This window comes from Drosophila teissieri, chromosome X (assembly GCF_016746235.2).
Source record: "Drosophila teissieri strain GT53w chromosome X, Prin_Dtei_1.1, whole genome shotgun sequence".
NCBI classification, from domain to species: Eukaryota; Metazoa; Arthropoda; class Insecta; order Diptera; family Drosophilidae; genus Drosophila; species Drosophila teissieri.
In genome coordinates this window covers 3,188,157-3,205,980 of record NC_053034.1, presented here as the reverse complement: position 1 = coordinate 3,205,980, position 17,824 = coordinate 3,188,157, and the positions used below count along the sequence as shown (strand labels likewise).

The following is a 17,824-nucleotide window of genomic DNA, read 5'->3' as shown; positions in this document are numbered from 1 at the left end:
TCAGCATAATGAAAGAATGAAAAACGCTGCTAGTGCCACTTGCCACTTGCCATTTGCCACCTGCTGCCCCGCGAAGCCGGGGAATCCGTAGAATCCAGGGAATCACCCACTCATCCACACTCACACTCACATCCAACCATTCATTCAGTCATTCACAGTACTTATTCATTCGAGAGAGTTTTTCCACCATTACCATGCAAACTCCAGGCTTTCCCGGCTTTCCCAGCTTTTCCTGCCCTTTGCACGTTTGCGTTGATTAATCAACATTTTCAATTTATGGCACTCGAAGGGCGCGGAATGAGGGGGTTGGGGGGTACTGGGGGGTACTGGGGCTTCTGGGGGTTGGCAAAGCAAAACTGTTTACTCACTTCAATGGAGTAGTGTCAAGCTGATAAAATGCCCACCCCCCTTTGGGCCATAAGCATAAGCCCCCCGCCCCTCCTGCAAATCCAAAGGCATGGTGATTCGGCATCAGAAGAAGAAGGCCAAGGAAAAGTCCGGGTGTCCAGAGCGGAATTAATCCATTTCTGAGTTGGATTTTGCAGAACAAAGGTCTGTAAGTCCTTTACCTTGAAAAATGTGACAACCTTTTAAATAATTAATTCTGCTTCAATACAACTAAAAGAAATCATCAGTGTTGGAAACTTGACTCTAGAAAAAAAAGGGTAAAGAGTGGCATTTAAGCACAATAGATTGCACTTGGATTATGACTAGTTGGCAACCGCTTTTGCCCCACTGTCGTGGCTCGTTGTAACTACGTGCCGTTAGTGGACTCTCCGGGGATTTGTACCAGCTAAATTCCATGCTGGGCTGCATGTCTAGATGGATTCCAAGGGCCGGGGTGGATGCCCAAGGATTGATGCTGGGCGGGGGGAGCCAGGGACTTGGCAAGGTCCTTCGACAGCGAGACTATCTCTGCTGCGTATGACTGCCATAAAATTCAACTCACATTCGGCGGCGCGGCGGCACTCGTCGTTTTTGGTAATAACCACCAGGCGGCCATTGCAGCCTCAAACTTGAAGACTCCCCTTCATTTCCCCCACAATTTATATGCTCGCCGGCAGCACGTCCTGTGGAACCCCCCTCCCCCATCCCGTCTTCATTCTGAGTCCCTTTCCATTGCGGGTGGTGGTGCGCATAATGACCATGTTAATGTGGAAAAGGGGGTAAGCGTTTCATTGTAAAATATCCAGGCGAGTTTATCTGGCCATGTCGCTGTAATTGCAGCCCAGCCAGACACACACACACACACGCACACGCACACCAAGTTGGATACACATAAAGCGGATTAGGCCACAGATTGTGCATTATATGGCCAAGAGTCCGATGTCAGGCCCACAGCATCTCGCCCATGGAGCGCCTGTCTGCCGCAGAGCCGCACTCATAATGGCCCATAAATGGAGCAGACACCTGTCCAGGTGGCCATTTGCCAGCTACCATTTGCCAGCTACCATTTGCCAGTTACCATTTGCCAGTTACCAGTTACCAGCTACCCGCTACCAGTTACCAGTTACCAGGATTTCAGATGCCGCACGCCATGCCATTCCACTTCCACTTCCATTTCCATTCCATTCCATTCCGTCTTACTGCCGGCTAATGCAGTTGAGTACCACAAATCCGATTTGGCAGACAGGCTAAGGAATGAATTTCAGGGCCCTTGGGCCAAATGGTGATTTACTTACCTATCGCAGACATGCATACACACACATATCTTGGCCCAATTCTCATGGGTATGCGGCGCGTTTGATGGACATTAGGAGATTTGTTGGATTTTTTAATGGCATAATATAAAAGGATTGCGAGCAGTACTCATTGCATGAAATTGAATGTAATATCTGTTTCATAAAATCAAAGAGCAAATAAAACCGGGAAGTTGAGTAGCTCGAAAGTAGGCTACAAATCACACAACCTTCTAATTTTCGCTGCTCCCAGTAATCCCAGTATTTGTACCCATATATACTATATACTATAACTTATATTCCCGTATTCTTACTTACAGATAATGCCAGCCATGTGCCACACCATCTCCGTTTGGCTGACTCTGGCCCTCGCCGTTCAAAGGTAAGCATGCAATTGGGCCAATAAAAGTGAGACCACCTCAAACAGGTTTTCCACTTTTCCCCGTTTTCCACCTTGCCATTTTCCCGCTTGAGATGTAGCTGAAAGAGTGACTGGCTGACTGACTGACTGACTGACTGACTGGCTGACTCGTTGACTTGTCAATGGCGGCAATAAATCAGTTTTTGTGTGGGCAAAAATAAAATGTCAATGCCCTGCGGGAAAAGCAACAAACAAATGGCCTTACCTTCTACCTTAGCCAAGTCAACGCGGCGTATGAGTGATGCGTATGAGTGATGCGAGTTATACTTTCCATCGATTCGCTTTAACATAACACCACAAAGCATTCGCATTCGCATTCACATTCGCTTTGGCATTGCCATTGGCATTGGCCTTTAAAACCACACTGTTTCAGCCGCCGAGCTCATAAAGTATAACCACTAATGTGAACAGTAAACTAATTTTGTATGGCCAACATAAATTTCACCCTGTCTTCGCATAATAATTGCCTTCAAGAGTCCGCAGAAGGTCTGAGCATGATGGGGGTCGGTCTGGCGCTTTGTTCTATTAACTCATGTGTGGCATCATAAATTTTACAGCTTTGCAAATAAATTTGCAATGTGGAGTGGTTCGGTGGCCCGAAGTTCCACCAGAAACAAAAAAAGCAAAAAAATAGTCATAAATATTTGGGCCATTATGCGACTTTGGGCCGCTTTCAAGTGGTCGCAGCCAAGTGGCAGGATGTGGATGGGTTATGTACCACCAAATAGCTAAATAATATAATACATATATGTATGTTTGTGCATATGACAAAAGGCCCAGCGGGCGGGTGTAGCGGGGAAGGACTCACTCTAAAATGCGTTGAAAATTGCCCGAGGACAAATAGCGCGATAAAAACATTCAGCGTTTATTGTTATTATTGTTGTTGCTGTTGCTGCTGCTGCTGCTGTGCCTGTTGTCAACTTATTGTATTTCAAGTGTTTTTATGGCCCTTACTGATGGGCGCAGAGGGGCAGAGTGGGGGGGCAAAGTGGGGCCGATTGGGGAAAAGTGAGGAAGTGGGCAAGTGCCAACTGAGTGAGTGACACTCTCCATAAAAATTTCATAGAACAAAAGTGTGTGATGTGTGTGTGAAACACAGTACCTGTTTTGTTTTCTGTTGTTTTGTTTTATTGAGTACGAGGCCTATTGGCATACTTTTCATACTTGTTCATACTTTTTCATACTTTTTCATACTTTTTCATACTTTTTCATACTTTTTCATACTTTTTCATACTTTTCCTATACTTCAACGCACAGAGATTGCTGCAATCCACTGGCTGAAAAGAGTGCAGCAATCACAGTGCTGATTAAGTAGTGAATATATTATTCGGCCTATAAATATCAAGTGTTTTCCCTTTTAGTTGAGTGACGCAAATCGCTTTATGGCCGAGTACTCATCACTTATTAAATACGAACCGGAAGTAGAAGACTTGACCACATTCGTGCATTAAAGTACCCTGTTTTTCCCGCATTTTTGCGAGGTTGAGAAGCCACTTTGCAATCACAATAAACTCATCCACTCAAAGGGGTAATCCCACGAACAAAGAAGGCATATCCTTTGTTCTCTAAAAGTATTTATCCTTCGAGTAACATTTTCATCTGCAGCTGAGTAGCAGAGTGGCAGATTCCCATGGCAGATTGCCGTTCAGCTCTCGCTTTCAAAATATTCTGCCTGATTGATTTATTGTGTCGGTTTATTTCCGAAATGGGTTAAGGTTTGGGGGTGGTTCTATCAGGGGGTTTTTCCCCCTTTTTTTTTTGTGAACCTTTTAGGGAAAATTAACTAAATTGTTAAGATGACACAGAGAACGAGGTGGTGGTGGAGGGGAGAGGGGCAAGAACAACATAAGCCAGCTAAATGTTATTCATTTATTAATATCAATTCCGTTGCGGACTAAACGACTGGCAATCGCTGGCCTCCTTCGTCCTGCGTCCTTCGTCCTTGGAGCTGGGCGTTTTTGTTAGCATCTCTGCTGCTTTCAACTTTAATGAAATCTCCGCTTGACAAAGGTTCAATGAAAGATTGATTGAAACGCATTTTCAAGTGCCAGCGCAGTGGGCGTTGCCATAATTATGCGCATAAATTAGACCAATACCAAGGACCTTCGACACCAATCCCATCATCCCCTCCCCCTGCACCCTGCACCCTGCCCAATCATCATTCCACCATCAAAGTTCGTTCGCATCTGCGGATTGGAAAATTAAGGGGGCGATGGGGCGGCGTTTTGGAGGCCAACTATAAAGCGGCCCAAATCTTCACAGGAAGCAAAATTTATTCTTTGACAGCACGCGACCCCGGACAAATTACTCAAATTATGAAATTACAAAGCGCCAACTTGATTAGCTTTTCAGATGGCTTTTGATTGCTCCTCCTCCCCTCCTCCCCTTTTCGCCTCTTTCCCTCCTTTCCCTTACAAAACCGGAGTGGCGAGGCGGAGTCGTGGCTGAAATTAGGATTTGGCCAATTCGTTGTCACCACATTGCCATCGTAAATTCTCACCTGGGGAAATTGGTTTATCTTCCGTTGACGTTGCCGTTGCCGTTGCTGTTGCCGTTGCCATAAAATTATATTAGGCAAATGCGTTTAAGACGCTCGAGCTCGTTACCAGGACTTAATGTCCTGACAGGATCGCTGGCAGCGGCTTTTGATAAAAAGTCGCATCCTTCAAGCCGACAAATAATGCCCATCAGATAAAGTCCATTGATATTTAATAGCTATAGGTATTGCCCTCTGTTTGCATACTTTTCCTTTGTTGGTTGCTTTTGGTTTTGCAAGCAAAACGCTCAAAAGTTCGCAATCGATTGCTGTTCAAGTCCAAACATTGTAACTAATAATAAAGTTTTACAACAAATATTCATTATTTTTTAGCTGTCTACGTATTTTGTAAAGTAAGCTTTTTGAGAAACATTGGCAGAAATGGTTAGCATTGGTAATTAGCTGCGAAAAACAGTTTTCCTTTCATCTTTATGATCATTTTTAGCCAAGTTATCATCAAAATGCCCATAAAATATCTCAATTTTAGCCAAAAGTCGTTTTTCTGAATTTCCCCTATAAAATAATCCGTTTTTTGGCCATAACAATCAAAATAGTTGTCTGAATATGGAATGTCATACCTCGTTGAGTTCGTATTTCAATTCCCAATCAAACGGTATCTTGAAAAGGCAATTCTATTTTTTAGCCATTTTTTGCAAATTTGGATGATGGTACCCCTTACCAAAAATGCAAAAATTTGTCAAATTTTTTTTTCCCCAAAATCAAAAAAGTAGTGATAGGGATAGTTAGTTATGTTTATTAGCAACACAAAACAGTCTTCATTTTAGCTCTGCCACCTTTTTTGGCCAAGTTATGGCGAAAACGCCGATTGAAAATATCACATTTTTGTCAATATTTATTTTGTTATTTTTTTGATAAAAAATAATCAGTATTTTTGCGATAGCATAAAAAATAGTTGTCCAAAAGTGGAATGCCATACCTCGTTGAATTCGTAACAAAATTCCCTATCGATCCATGTACATGTATTGAAATGCTAATTTTTTGCCATTTTTCGCAAATTTTGATGATGGTACCCCTTACCGAAAATGTAAAAATTCGAAAAAAATTTGTTTTCCCTAAATCCACCAAAAAGTGATAGGGATCGTTAGAAATGGTACAAAACGGTAATTCATTAAGCTATATGGCCATTTTTAGCGAAGTTATGATAAAAAATGCATTTGCAAAAATCACTTTCATAAGTTATTTTATACCGCTCGATAGTTTTATCACCGCCTAATCCCTTCTTCAATCCGTGCTCCCCAGATACATCTACGTGTGCCACGCCCCCATGGCCCGGACATGGTGCACGATGCCGCGGGTGAGGCGGTGCACGGCGTACATCGCCCTGCTGGCGGTCCTGCACCAGTTGCCGAGGTTCTTCGACAGGACGTACATGCCGCTGGTGATCGAGTGGAATGGGAGCCCGACGGAGGTGTGCCACCTGGAGACGTCGCTGTGGGTGCACGAGTACGTTGGCGAGGACCTGTACTTCACGAGCTACTATCTGTTCCGGGTGCTGTTCGTCCACCTGCTGCCCTGCATCATCCTGGTGACACTGAACATACTGCTCTTCGCGGCAATGCGGCAGGCGCAGGAGCGCCGGAAGCTGCTCTTCCGCGAGAACCGGAAGAAGGAGTGCAAGAAACTGCGGGAGAGCAACTGCACCACACTGATGCTCATCGTGGTGGTGTCCGTGTTCCTGCTGGCCGAGATACCCATTGCCGTGGTCACCGCCATGCACATTGTGAGCAGCCTGATCATCGAGTTCCTGGACTACGGCCTGGCCAACATCTGCATCATGCTGACGAACTTCTTCCTGGTGGTCAGCTACCCGATCAACTTTGGCATCTACTGCGGCATGTCGCGCCAGTTTCGCGAGACCTTCAAAGAGATATTCCTGGGCCGGCTAATGGCCAAGAAGGACAGCTCCACCAAATACTCGATCGTCAATGGCGCCCGCACATGCACCAACACCAACGAGACGGTCCTCTAGTAATTGGTGATGTTGGTGCCGCGGCGGGGCAGCAGCGACCACCGTCGCAGCGCCACCAGCACCACCACCACCACCACCACCACAAAGACCATTGGTGGTGGCTCAATGATCATCGGTGGTGAGGCCTCCGCGCAGCACCAGCATCTGGTAACGCACCACCTGCAGACCCACTCACAGACGCACAGCCAGCAGCGGCGGGTCAGCACCATGGACATCATCACCGAGGAGCGGATTGTGTAAACTGGGTGCACTTCTTGGGATGGATGGATGGATGGATGGTTGGGATGGATGCTTGGGATGGATGGTTGGAATGGATGGTAGGAATGGATAGTTGGAATGGATGGTTGGAATGGATGGTTGGGATGGATGGTTGGGATAGATGGATGGTTGGGATGGATGGTTGGATGGATGGATGGGTTCGGAATCGATTGGGTACGGCTATCGGTAATCAGAGATCCCAATATACGGTTGCAAATACAGAGCGCAATTTCAAAATACAATTCTACATTCGTTAATGGTCTCAGCATGAACTTTTTGTCAGCATTTGCAATTGCAACTAACCTAACCCAGCAAAACCAAAAAAAAATACACCCACGGTTTTCCGAACAGAGCTAAAACAAAAGTAAAAAACAGTAAGGTTTCAGGAGAAAACTACGTAGGTACACAGGTGCAACTAATATCAATATCAGAATAACTAAAGTTAATAGACGATGGGGAAAGCGGCAGTCTGCATTTTGATGGATTTTGTAATTGAGCGATTTTCACTTTGACATTTACTACAACTATTTGCAGTTGAAAAAGGTTAAGAAATAGATACTATGTTAGCGTATAACCCATACCGAATACGAGTAACACCCATACCGAAAACTTAGGTGTCTGTTTCCTGTTCCCCCAAAACAAAACAAGACGCAAGTTTCTCCATTCGAATATGTGTGTTTTGCTCTGTGCGTTGATGTCATATTCAGATTAAATGTTAGCTCATAAGACCATACCATATGTATATGATATGTGCTATTTTTACGGCTAAGGGTGTACTATGTCTAAGTCGAGGAGGGGTGCGGGGAAACTTTTGAAAGTTGAAGAAGTGATAGTGGTGGGGGAGTGTGAGGGTAACAACAATAACATACGAGTAATACTACAGTAGGCTTAGGAGAAATACTTACAGGAAACTCAAGAGTCGTAACTATCGGATTGAAAAGCGCAACTGAATTAATCGAAATAATCGATAGTATTGACGATTAATGTTAGATTCTAGGCTATTTACGAAATTTTCGAAACCACAACCACAGGCACAGTGTGTAAACATGTTTATTTGAGAGCAAGTGTTTTGTGTGCCAATTTGTAAAATATTTTTGTATTCTAACTAGGGTTCCTTAGCGTAGTTAGCTGTAGGATGGAAAACTCGTTTGAATTCGTAAACCTTTTGAGCCCCAGAGTTTACCGATTTAAATGCAAGTTAAGAACACACAAAACAACATAAGTACATAACGCATCAGTCGTAACGAATTTCAACTCAATGTTTCTAGGCTACGCGTACGTTTTTTTTTTCTAGTGTAAGCAACAACATAAACAATGGTAGTGCATTGTTCATATGCGACTAACAGTTACAATTGCAGTTCCCGGTTTAAATGTTTTCAGTGTACACAAGCTAGGCGACTAAGCATACAACTATGGCTAAAGCTAATACTACAACTTAAATTGCAACTACACAACTATGAACTATGAACTATGAACTATAACCATAACCATAGCTGAAAGTTGTCTGTCTGAATGGAATGTGTTAACTATTTATATGTATTGGTGACAACAGATTCGGTTTCCGTTTCCGTTTCCGCTTTCGTTTCATCTGATTCTGATTACGATTACGATTACGACCTGATTTTGTACATATATATTTCGTCGGGCGGATCCAATAATGAATAAATAAACTAATTAAATGTCACACAGCTGCGTTTGCATTGAGTAAACACGCGTAAGTATTTTAGGGGAAAAAGTTCTAGTTTATTTATCACTCGCTTGTGATGATGATGAGTTCGTTGACCCAGGAATCTGTTAAAACAGTCGACATTGCCGCCTTCGCTTGTGCGAGGTGCCACAGGAGAAGGCCTCCCGAAAGGGTTTGAAGTGGGCAACGGCATCGTTGACCCTCTTCCTGTCGCTGCCATGATCGCTCTCCTCCGAGAACTCGCCATCGGAGCAGAAGAACTGGGCGAAGTTGTGGAAGAACTGCTGCTGCTGCGACAGCAAATTGTCGGTACTTCGATGCCGTTTGCGATCCGTTTGCGCGGTGTCAAAGTAGGCGGAGTAGGCCAGTTCCAGGCCACTGGCGTCCGCGAACTTCTCATACCTTCGGCTCCCGAATCTCCTGTCCAGGCAGCTGAGCTCGTGCTGAAAGCGCGGATTGCGTGCGGTCTCCCTGTCCACGGCGCGACTCGCCACTCCGTCGGCGGAGAAGGTCACGCCCTCGGAATCGAAGCCGTGGGAGAGCTCGTGGCCCAGGATGAAGCCCAGGGAACTGTAGGTCAGTATGGGCGGCTGATCGTGTGCGTAGAGCGGCGGTTCGAGCAGCGAAAGTGGCACAATCAGCATATTCTTCTCGGTGATGTAGAACGGCGAGGCAAAGGTGCCGTACTCGTGCATTTGCGGACTGGAGTGATTGAGGCCGATGTACAGATTGCCAAAGTAGTCACTGGCATTCATGTGCACGTGCCTGTAGTGCCCATCGATGAGCTGTCCCACGGTCGTTGCCGACGCGTTTCTGGGCAGGATGCTCAGTCGCAGCCGCATCCGCTTCAGTTTGCGCACAAGGAACTGCTGCGTGCGACGTGTGAAGTTGTTCCTGTTCGCCCGCAGCTTCTGGCCAAAGCGCTGCTTCAGCTCCTCGAAGATGTCCTGCAGCAGCGGCTCCTCCTTCAGCCTGGGATGATGCTGCTCCATCAACCACACAGCGGCATGGCTGAGGATCTGTCTCGACTGCTCGGCGCACTGGTCGCGGTCCATCAGCCAGGTGTCCTTCGAGACACCTCCCTCTGGAGGTAGCTGCAGTCGCAGATAGATATATGTAAGCATGAACTGGGGCGTTCTTAGCGCCAGCAAACGGGTCACCCGGTGGAGATTTCTGTAGGTGAGCTTTGGCCAGGGCAGCATCCAAAAGCTAGGTATCCAGCTAACCAGCTCATCGCGCGCAGTTTCATCGTTCTCGATCCCAATGCTCGTGAGTTCGGCTTCCAGCCGGCTCACCTGGTGCCAGAAGTCCTCCTTTTCCGGAAAGGGTATCTTCGGCATCCTCACCCATAACTCATCGAACTGCTGGCGAGTTAGGGGCTCCCTGTTCGTCGTATTTGGATGCCAATGCTCCCGGCGGGCCAGCAGCTGCTTAAATATATCATACTTGTTGTAGTGGTTTATACTTGCGAGCACTTGCAGGCGAAAGGCGGCGGTCAGGCCCACGGTCATCTCCTCAAACTGGATGTGCTCCAATGCGATCAGCTGCTCCAGGCTGCGCAGCACCTGATCCTGGGTCAAAGGTCGTCGGCAGGCGGTGTAGAAGTAGCGCAGCTGCTGCACAGAGTGCGGCTCATCGTGCCCTCCTCTGCAATAGATTCAATCGTCAAGTATTCGGTTTCAATTTCCTCGTTTCACTTTGCAAAGTACTCAGCATCCAGCAGGTCGGCCAACTTGGCCTGGTAGTTGTAGTCCAGCTGGCCCAGAAAACTCTGGTACGCATCGCTCGCATGAATGGCGGACCAGTTGCCGCACGCCACCCCATAGAAATTCTGGCAGGGATCTGCCTGCGGATGCGACTTCGCCTGCACTAGGAGTACTACTACTAGTAAACCCACGATGAGCACCAACAATCTCCGTTTGGAATGCATGACTGAATGGGCTGTGCGAGGCTGCAAACAACACCAACTCGGAGCTCAGAGGGTTATCTCTACGGATCGAAATCAGTGGGCTCATTAGCGGATCACGGAATTCCGTAGAAACCTTCGACCAGTCTACGATCGCATAGAGATTAGCTTCTGTTATTATTTAGTAAACAAAACTCACCTCGCTGCCCGTCAAATGAAAGAGTTAAAGGCTTGTATATAATACGCTTTTATTATATTTTAAAACATAGCATTAACTAGAGCTGCCACACAAGTTTAGCGCTGGAAACACTTTGCATTTTGCATTTGGAAAACTGCACGCTTTTCCTTAGCAAAGCACACAGGAAAAACCGCAACTTTGCGGAGCCGCAAAAAAGGTTTGAAATAAGGTGACGAAACTTCCTCATTTTAATATTTAATGCACTTTGGCCAAAAGCGTGGCACAGGCACAGGCTAAGTGCCCAAATATTTGGTGGCAAAAACGCCAAAGGGTTGAAGGCAACGAAGGCTGTCGGCAAAATGCCAGTGCACTTGAAAGTTTTCATCCAAAGTCATGGGATTTGCGGCAACTTTTCGCAAGTGTTGCGAGTTGGGTGCTGCAAGGACTGGGCAATTGGGCAATCTGATTTGAATTGAGGAACCTTTCAGGAGCCTTGCAGGCGACGACCCAACTCAGGTTTTCACATGAGATAGAGCTGATAGCAGCAATTTATAACAGGCGGTGCGGGTTAATATGTGTCTGAAAGGAATTTACAATTTTAAGCCTTTTTGCGGCCCAAAAGGGCGGCATAAGCCTCATTTATTTCACTCAAAATTGATTGACGCCTTCCACACTCACAGCATAGATACATAGATACGCAGATACACAGATACGCAGATACACAGATACACGTAAAGGACCTGGCATAGAGGTACAGTGGGCACATCAGTTAACTTACCGCTTGTGCCAGATGAGTGAAACTAGAGAAGAGAACCGCCTTAGCGAGGCCCCACTGTGCGTGAGTGTGTGCTTTGCAGCTAAAATCAACACGGCGACAATGAGCGGGCAGCAGATAATCAATCAGAAAGCTGCTTATTGGCTTTTCAAAATGCGTCTAACAAAATAAATAAAAGTCAAAGCAACAATGTGGCTTGTTGTGAACCCAGTCAGCCCCCTTTCCCCCCTTCTGCCCCTTCTGCCCCTCGGATGTCTGGTTGCTGGTCGTGGCAAGAGCCGAAAAACGGCAAAAACAAGTCGGGCTCAATCCGATTTTGGGCCAGAAGCGAGCAGGCCTGCTGGTCCACACTGGCCTGACCTAATGCCAATTTAATGCTGCGTGTGGCTTATGCCTGTCTAAGTCGCCTCTATTACGCCATCCCATGCCCCATGCCCCCTGCCACATGCCCCATGCCCCATATGCCACATATCCCATATTCCATAGCCCATAGCCCCACCCACAACATCTCGTATATCTGTTGGATGAGCTCATGTGCGTGCTGCGCTGGGGGGTAAGCCCATCGTAGTGCCCGAGTATCGATGGATGGATGTGTATTATCAAAGGCAATTAGGCCTGCCAGACAATCGCTAATTAATTTCCATTATAATTTATGCACACCCGCAAAGTGCAGACGTAATCCATTGATTGGTTTTCTTCTAAATTCTACTACTATTGGCCAGCTTTTTTCTAACTTACTTTAGCTAATTACTATTGTAAACTGATGTTGTAGTCCTCCAAATGGAGTTTGGATAACTAGATTGACCGCACTTTCCAGATATTTGCTGCCAGCTGCTAAGGAAAGCCGCAATTTCCATGGTCTGCGGTTCCTGAAATGTCCTGCTGAAATGTCCTTCCGAAATGACCAGCAATTAATCGTCGCCTTATTCAATTTGCCAACCACAACAGTAGTGTGAAAACAAAAAGTGTATTATACTTGTATTTATAGTTGCACTTTGTCTCGGCTCATGATTATGGTTAGTCCATTTTGTGACGTTAAAATCTCCTCTGATGACCAATTGTGTGGGCTTTATCCCATTTTATTGTACAATTTCTTAGAAAACGAAATGTTCTTCTCTAGTGACGAGTCACCATACTAGTTGCACGAATTTTGTGCAAGTGCAGGGGCAGCAGTTGATAGGAGCAGGTGGACTCATGGTCATTCATCATCCTTAAGTAGTCCCTGTCCCCAAATAGACCATAGCCATGACTATCGACTATTCCTGCACCGAGAGTGACACTCCCGATGACTCTGCAGTCGCACTCTGCGAAGTAGAAGTTCACGTGCGGCAGGTCAAGTGGCAAATTATGCTGCGCTCTTGTTTCAGAGGCTTCATAAATTAGGGACTCCATTTAGGCCAACACTGCGAGAAATCACTTGGCAAAGGCGGCGTTTAATTAGCTTAAATCAAAACTGATTAGAGACAACTAAAATGAGTGGTCTTCAATGTACTCAGATCAATGATGCCTGGAGTTTATACGTTATAATGTTTTTCTTGCAGTGCTGGAAGGTGAATGTCTCCAAATACTTCGGACATCACGAGTGGCGGCCAGTCATTAGCACCCAGATATTCATTCAGCTGGTATTCAGCTGGTATTCACGGGCATTCACAGGACATTCACAGGGTGGATATGGTGGATGTGGTGGATATAGTGGATATAGTGGATATAGTCACGAACCCGCAATCAAAGGTGTTTCTAATTTATGAATCAACGCAATTAGCTTTAATAACCTCGCCGGTTCCCAAATTAGCTGGACACACACACATACACACACACACACTATATACACGTACATGTGTGGGGGCGTGGCCGAAATGTTGACTCAACATTTGGCATTCATTCGCATTCATTAAGTTGGCCCGAAATGACAAACGGTTCTGCCGTCGGCCAATGTTCAACAGATGTAGATGATTGTCATAAATTTCGAGGCCGCAAAATGGAATCAAATGGGAAAGCGAAAAGAAAGCCAACATTGTGAGCAGGGATACGGGAAAGGAAAGGCGAAAGTGATGGCAATAACACTGAATCGAGTGTTAAAATACAAGTATATATGTACATACGACCACTTGGGCAAAACAATTGCTGGCCAAATAAAGTTGGCTCAGAGCAACTAGCTATGGTACTCTAAAAAAAAACAATCAGACTTGCAAGCAAAACATTTGTAATAATTACAAACTTGGCATTTGGCATTGTTTCACTTGTATGCAAGCTATGTGGATTGTGCTAGTAAGCATTACCATTCAAAATGTATAAATATATAAATATACACGAAACTCCGCACTCTTTTTATCTCGTCATTGCCAACGACAAGGACTTTTCATTAGCAACCAGAAGGATGTGTCCATTGCAAAAAGCCATGGAAACGAAACCACTGGCAGACTTCACCGCAAACTGGTTGTGTTTGATTTGGATTTGAATTTGAATTCTAATTCGGGTTGATTAAGGACTTCGAGGGGAGCAGAAAGTTATGCGAGTGAAGTTCGCGACAAGTTCGAGTAGTTGCCTTGCAAACTTGGCCACCGCTGCGTATGCGTAATGTGCGTTATGTGTGTAATTCAATAAACTTTGCGTTGCCAGCCGCAATGGAATGGGGAGACTAAAGCGCAGGCAGCAACTCGAATATGCAATTTCAGTCAATTTGGCCGGCCATCTATCAATTAATTAGTGCTCGCCGGAAAGTTGGACATGCTGGAATTTCATGCGAAACAACGTGAAACTCGGCTTGGCAATTGTAATTCGAGTTCTTATTACTTCGCAACTTCTCCCCACTTTTGTCGTCGTTGTCTGGGCAATGGCAAGTCGTAGGCAAAGTAGCAAAAGTAGGAAGAAAGCTGGAAAAGCGAACTGGGAAACGCCAATGGTCATTAGCGGGGATTTGGCCAAAGGACATCGAACAGTTAATTACTGAAATCCTACCTGAAGTCCAGCGATCAAAGCAGCCTGCAATCGAGACGAAACGGAAAGTATGCTGCGAGTTTTGCTTATAAAACGACGAGCCATCATCAATTTGTTTGCTTTAGTTGCAATCTTGCAACTTCACTTTAAGAGGCGGCTCCTTGCCTTTCCAATTTGAATCTGGCCGCAAAGTTTGGCCCGAAGTTAAACGTCGGTTTAGACTTACAGCAATTCTGTGAGCTGATTGTAATTACACGCATGTGAAGTTTCCCCCATCGCAGCTCAGTTGAAAAGCGGATTTGCAGTTTACTTATTATTTTTATTGTTGGAAGGAGAAAAAAAAAAGATGCAAATGTGTGGCTCGGATTCTTTAGGCCGCACTGGCGGTGGTGGTGGCGGTGGTGCTGGAGCTGCTGGTGGTGCGGCGCCGAGTGGTGCTGGTGCGTCGCGTGGTGGTTCTGGGCCGGACTGGCAGCCGGATGCAATCCTGCGGCTTATCGCCCAGCTGCAGCTGCCCACAGCGCCGCCTGTCGGTGCGCAGCCAGTCTGGATAAGAAAAAAGAGGAATTTTGGAGTTAAGAGTAAATTGAGCTAGCTACTTGAAGGCTACTCACTGTTCCTGGGCTGGCTGTGGCAGTTCTGGTTGCGCAGCTGGCAGCTGTTGGCCAGCACCTTGCACTGCCGGCCGTTCCTGCTCCGCACGCAGACGTGCTGGCTGGGCGGCGACCTCGGGCAGACGACGGGGCGTGCGGGGCAGGGGTTGTAGCAGGGTCGCCGATTGGCCGCCCCGACGCCCTTCACGTTGCGGCAATCGATGTCGCGTGTGTGCCGCACGCCCTCCACCTGCCGCAGCCCATTGGCCCGTATCAGCTGGCAGATGTTCTCGAAGCGCTGGCACTCGCCACGCGGAGTGCGGCCGCAGACACGCGGACTAGCCTTGGAGCAGACCGGCGGCACGAGCGGGCACCTGCGGGGGGTGGTGCGGGTGGTGGTGCTGGTGGTGGTGCTGGTGGTGGTGGTGAGCGGCGGACGCCTGCTGCTCGGCGGCTGGGTGGTGCCGCTGGCCACTGCCCACAGGAGGGCCATGCCTGAAAGATGGCATTTGGATTTGGATTTGGATTGGGAAAAGTGGCTTAAATGCTATGCGTTCGTTTGCCTACCGAACATCAAAGTCAGTTGGTGATGGTGCATGTTGCTAGATTGCTTGGAGTTGAGGGAACTTCTGATGCCATTCCAGCCAAGGTTCCGAGGTTTATATACCACCAATATGACAACTGGCCACATGACAATTACGTGGAAGCAAGTCCAAGACAATTCCTCCGCCTTGGCACGCGCCGCTTTGGGGTTTTGTTTCATTTAATGTTGTTTATATTTAATCAATAATTATGAAGAGCCATTTACCCGGCGCAGTTGCAGCTGCTTTGTGGCAGAAAAAACATGTCTTGATTCTAGAGTTTGAAGTATTTCAATAACATGCAGTAATGTAAGCATGCAGCTATGCAGTACTTGTAAGTAAGAAGGTATTAGAGTTACAACATTTTTTAGTAGATGACTAGTTACATTGCACTTCACTTTTACCTGCATTTAGCAAAGATTATTAAGCATGGCATTAGGAAATACAAGTTACTGAAATTTGTGAGAACATTTTCAAAGGTCTAAACATAGTTATAAACTCAAGGGACGGATTTATGAATGCATAGATTACCCCATTAAAGTGTAAATAAAAACCATTCACGTTTCACTTTCAATGAATGTTTTTGAAAACAAAAAAACGGCGGCAAACAAAAGAACAGATCGCGTTCCCAAAAATATGGTAGTAAAAATGTGGTAGTAAAAATACGGTAGTATCCACGCTGCTATAGCTGCTATATATACGCCGCCTGGCCAACGGAGAAGTATCAATCAACCAGCAACAGTTGACAGCAGCAAATCCCAGATCCACAGATCCAAAGATCCGCCAGAGAATCATGAGCAAGTTCAGCATCTGCCTCCTCCTCGTCGTCCTGGCCATCGCCGCCACTCACGCCGATGGCGATCGTCGTCCATGTGCGGGTCGCTGTGGAATCGTGGGCCCCGCCGGCAAGAGCGTGTGCATCCGCAACAAGGCCACCAATGTGTGCACCCGCCTGCCGGCCTGTCGTCTGCGGGAGAAGAACTGCCGCCGCCGGGACAATGGACTGGAGCCCATCCGTGAGACGTGCATCACCCGCTGCCGCAACATTCCCGGCACCAGCGGCGTCGGCCAGTGCGCCACCCGGCTGCGTCCACGTCCCCAGTCGGATGGCAAGCGCATCAGGGAGTGCCAGAGGAGGGTGTGCCTGGACGACAAGCTGGCCGGCTGCTGGAGGGACCAGCAGGGCGCCTGCATCCTGCAGACCCGCTGCGAGGCCCAGCGGAGGAACTGCGTCCGCAACCCGCTCAACCAGTGGGTGAGGGCCAGCGAGTGGAGCTGCCAGGGCAACGTTGTGGGCGGTGGCATCCGTCGCTGCCGCACCAGGCCCATCATCATCAAGGACTAAGCCTCCTTGCGACTTTGGCTCCATACGCGGCTCCCATCTTGAATCCTGGCATTGACCCCCAGCTTTTACATACTATTTTTTTTTTCCAACTTCTCTCAACTTTCTTGCCTATGTAATAACCGTACAAATATAAATAAATCAGTCACATTCCAAATGGCAACTACTTTCATTTCAATCAGTTCTATTTTTGGGGTAAAAAGGACCTTTTTCCACTTTTCGCCAAGAAAGTAATCAGCATTTTGGCCATTAAAATGGAACCACTTGCTCAAATGTGGAGTGGCATGCCTCGTTGAGCTCGTAATTGCATCCCCAATCGATCTGGATTCAAATTTAAACATTTTTATTTCCTGCCATTTTTTGCAAATTTTGATGATTACCGAAAATGCGAAAATTTGGCAAAAAGTGAATTTTAGCTAGTCCATCAAAAAAGTTCAAAAACGTTTACTATTGGTAATAGGCTGTATAAAACTGTCATTCTTGAAGCAATTTAATCATTTTTAGCAAAGTTAGGATAGGAAATCATGCAAAAAATCGTATTTGTGGTAAAAGTTAGTATGGTAAAAGTTCGTAGTTAGATATTCCGCCCTCAAAAATAGTAGTCAGTAATAATAGGCTAAATAATAGTAGTTTATTTAGCCTATGGAATTTATATTGACTGCATGAATGATTTATGGCTATCATACAAATGCATTCGAGAGCTGCACAAATTCAAGTGGCAAAAGGGCATAAGTGGAATCGATAAGTGGTGGCGCCCAAATTAACTAGGCCACAATTTTGAATATTTCAATGGCATTAACTGGGATCAGAGAACTGCAGCATGCCACCAGCACTCTAAGTGTCTCAACACCCGTGTGTTTAATATACATCTTATATATTATTAAATAATATTTATATGTACTTAATTAACACTATTCTATTTCTATTGTTTTAGCCGGCAT

The 17,824-nt window shown here is 46.2% G+C and overlaps 4 protein-coding genes across 9 annotated transcripts in view; 2 read left to right on the top strand and 2 right to left on the bottom strand.

Moving 5' to 3' along the window:
• Positions 1-6,626, top strand: part of LOC122623952 (sex peptide receptor) — a 46,042-nt gene extending 39,416 nt beyond the window's left edge. For all 5 annotated transcript variants that reach the window (XM_043803353.1, XM_043803352.1, XM_043803356.1 and 2 more), the window contains 2 exons: positions 2,000-2,061; positions 5,897-6,626. In XM_043803353.1, the coding sequence (XP_043659288.1) occupies positions 2,000-2,061; positions 5,897-6,626 (792 nt within the window). The remainder of the gene's footprint in view (positions 1-1,999; positions 2,062-5,896) is intronic.
• Positions 6,627-8,529: 1,903 nt separating this feature from the next.
• LOC122623951 (phosphate-regulating neutral endopeptidase PHEX) lies at positions 8,530-10,516 on the bottom strand. 2 transcript variants are annotated; one of them, XM_043803350.1, is made up of 2 exons: positions 10,269-10,516; positions 8,530-10,218 (listed from the first exon to the last, which is right to left on the bottom strand). In XM_043803350.1, the coding sequence occupies exons 1-2, from the start codon at positions 10,499-10,501 to the stop codon at positions 8,679-8,681; spliced, it is 1,773 nt and encodes a 590-aa protein (XP_043659285.1). In that variant the 5' UTR covers positions 10,502-10,516; the 3' UTR covers positions 8,530-8,678. The 2 variants fall into 2 exon arrangements, with proteins under 2 accessions (XP_043659285.1, XP_043659286.1); XM_043803351.1 differs by having other exon boundaries at positions 10,281-10,516.
• A 4,221-nt stretch (positions 10,517-14,737) lies between these two features.
• LOC122624047 lies at positions 14,738-15,558 on the bottom strand. Its single transcript, XM_043803476.1, has 3 exons — positions 15,528-15,558; positions 14,982-15,455; positions 14,738-14,913 (listed from the first exon to the last, which is right to left on the bottom strand). The coding sequence occupies exons 1-3, from the start codon at positions 15,556-15,558 to the stop codon at positions 14,738-14,740; spliced, it is 681 nt and encodes a 226-aa protein (XP_043659411.1).
• A 776-nt stretch (positions 15,559-16,334) lies between these two features.
• LOC122624931 lies at positions 16,335-16,886 on the top strand. Its single transcript, XM_043804711.1, has one exon. The coding sequence runs from the start codon at positions 16,335-16,337 to the stop codon at positions 16,884-16,886; it is 552 nt and encodes a 183-aa protein (XP_043660646.1).
• The last annotated feature ends 938 nt before the right edge of the window (positions 16,887-17,824 follow it).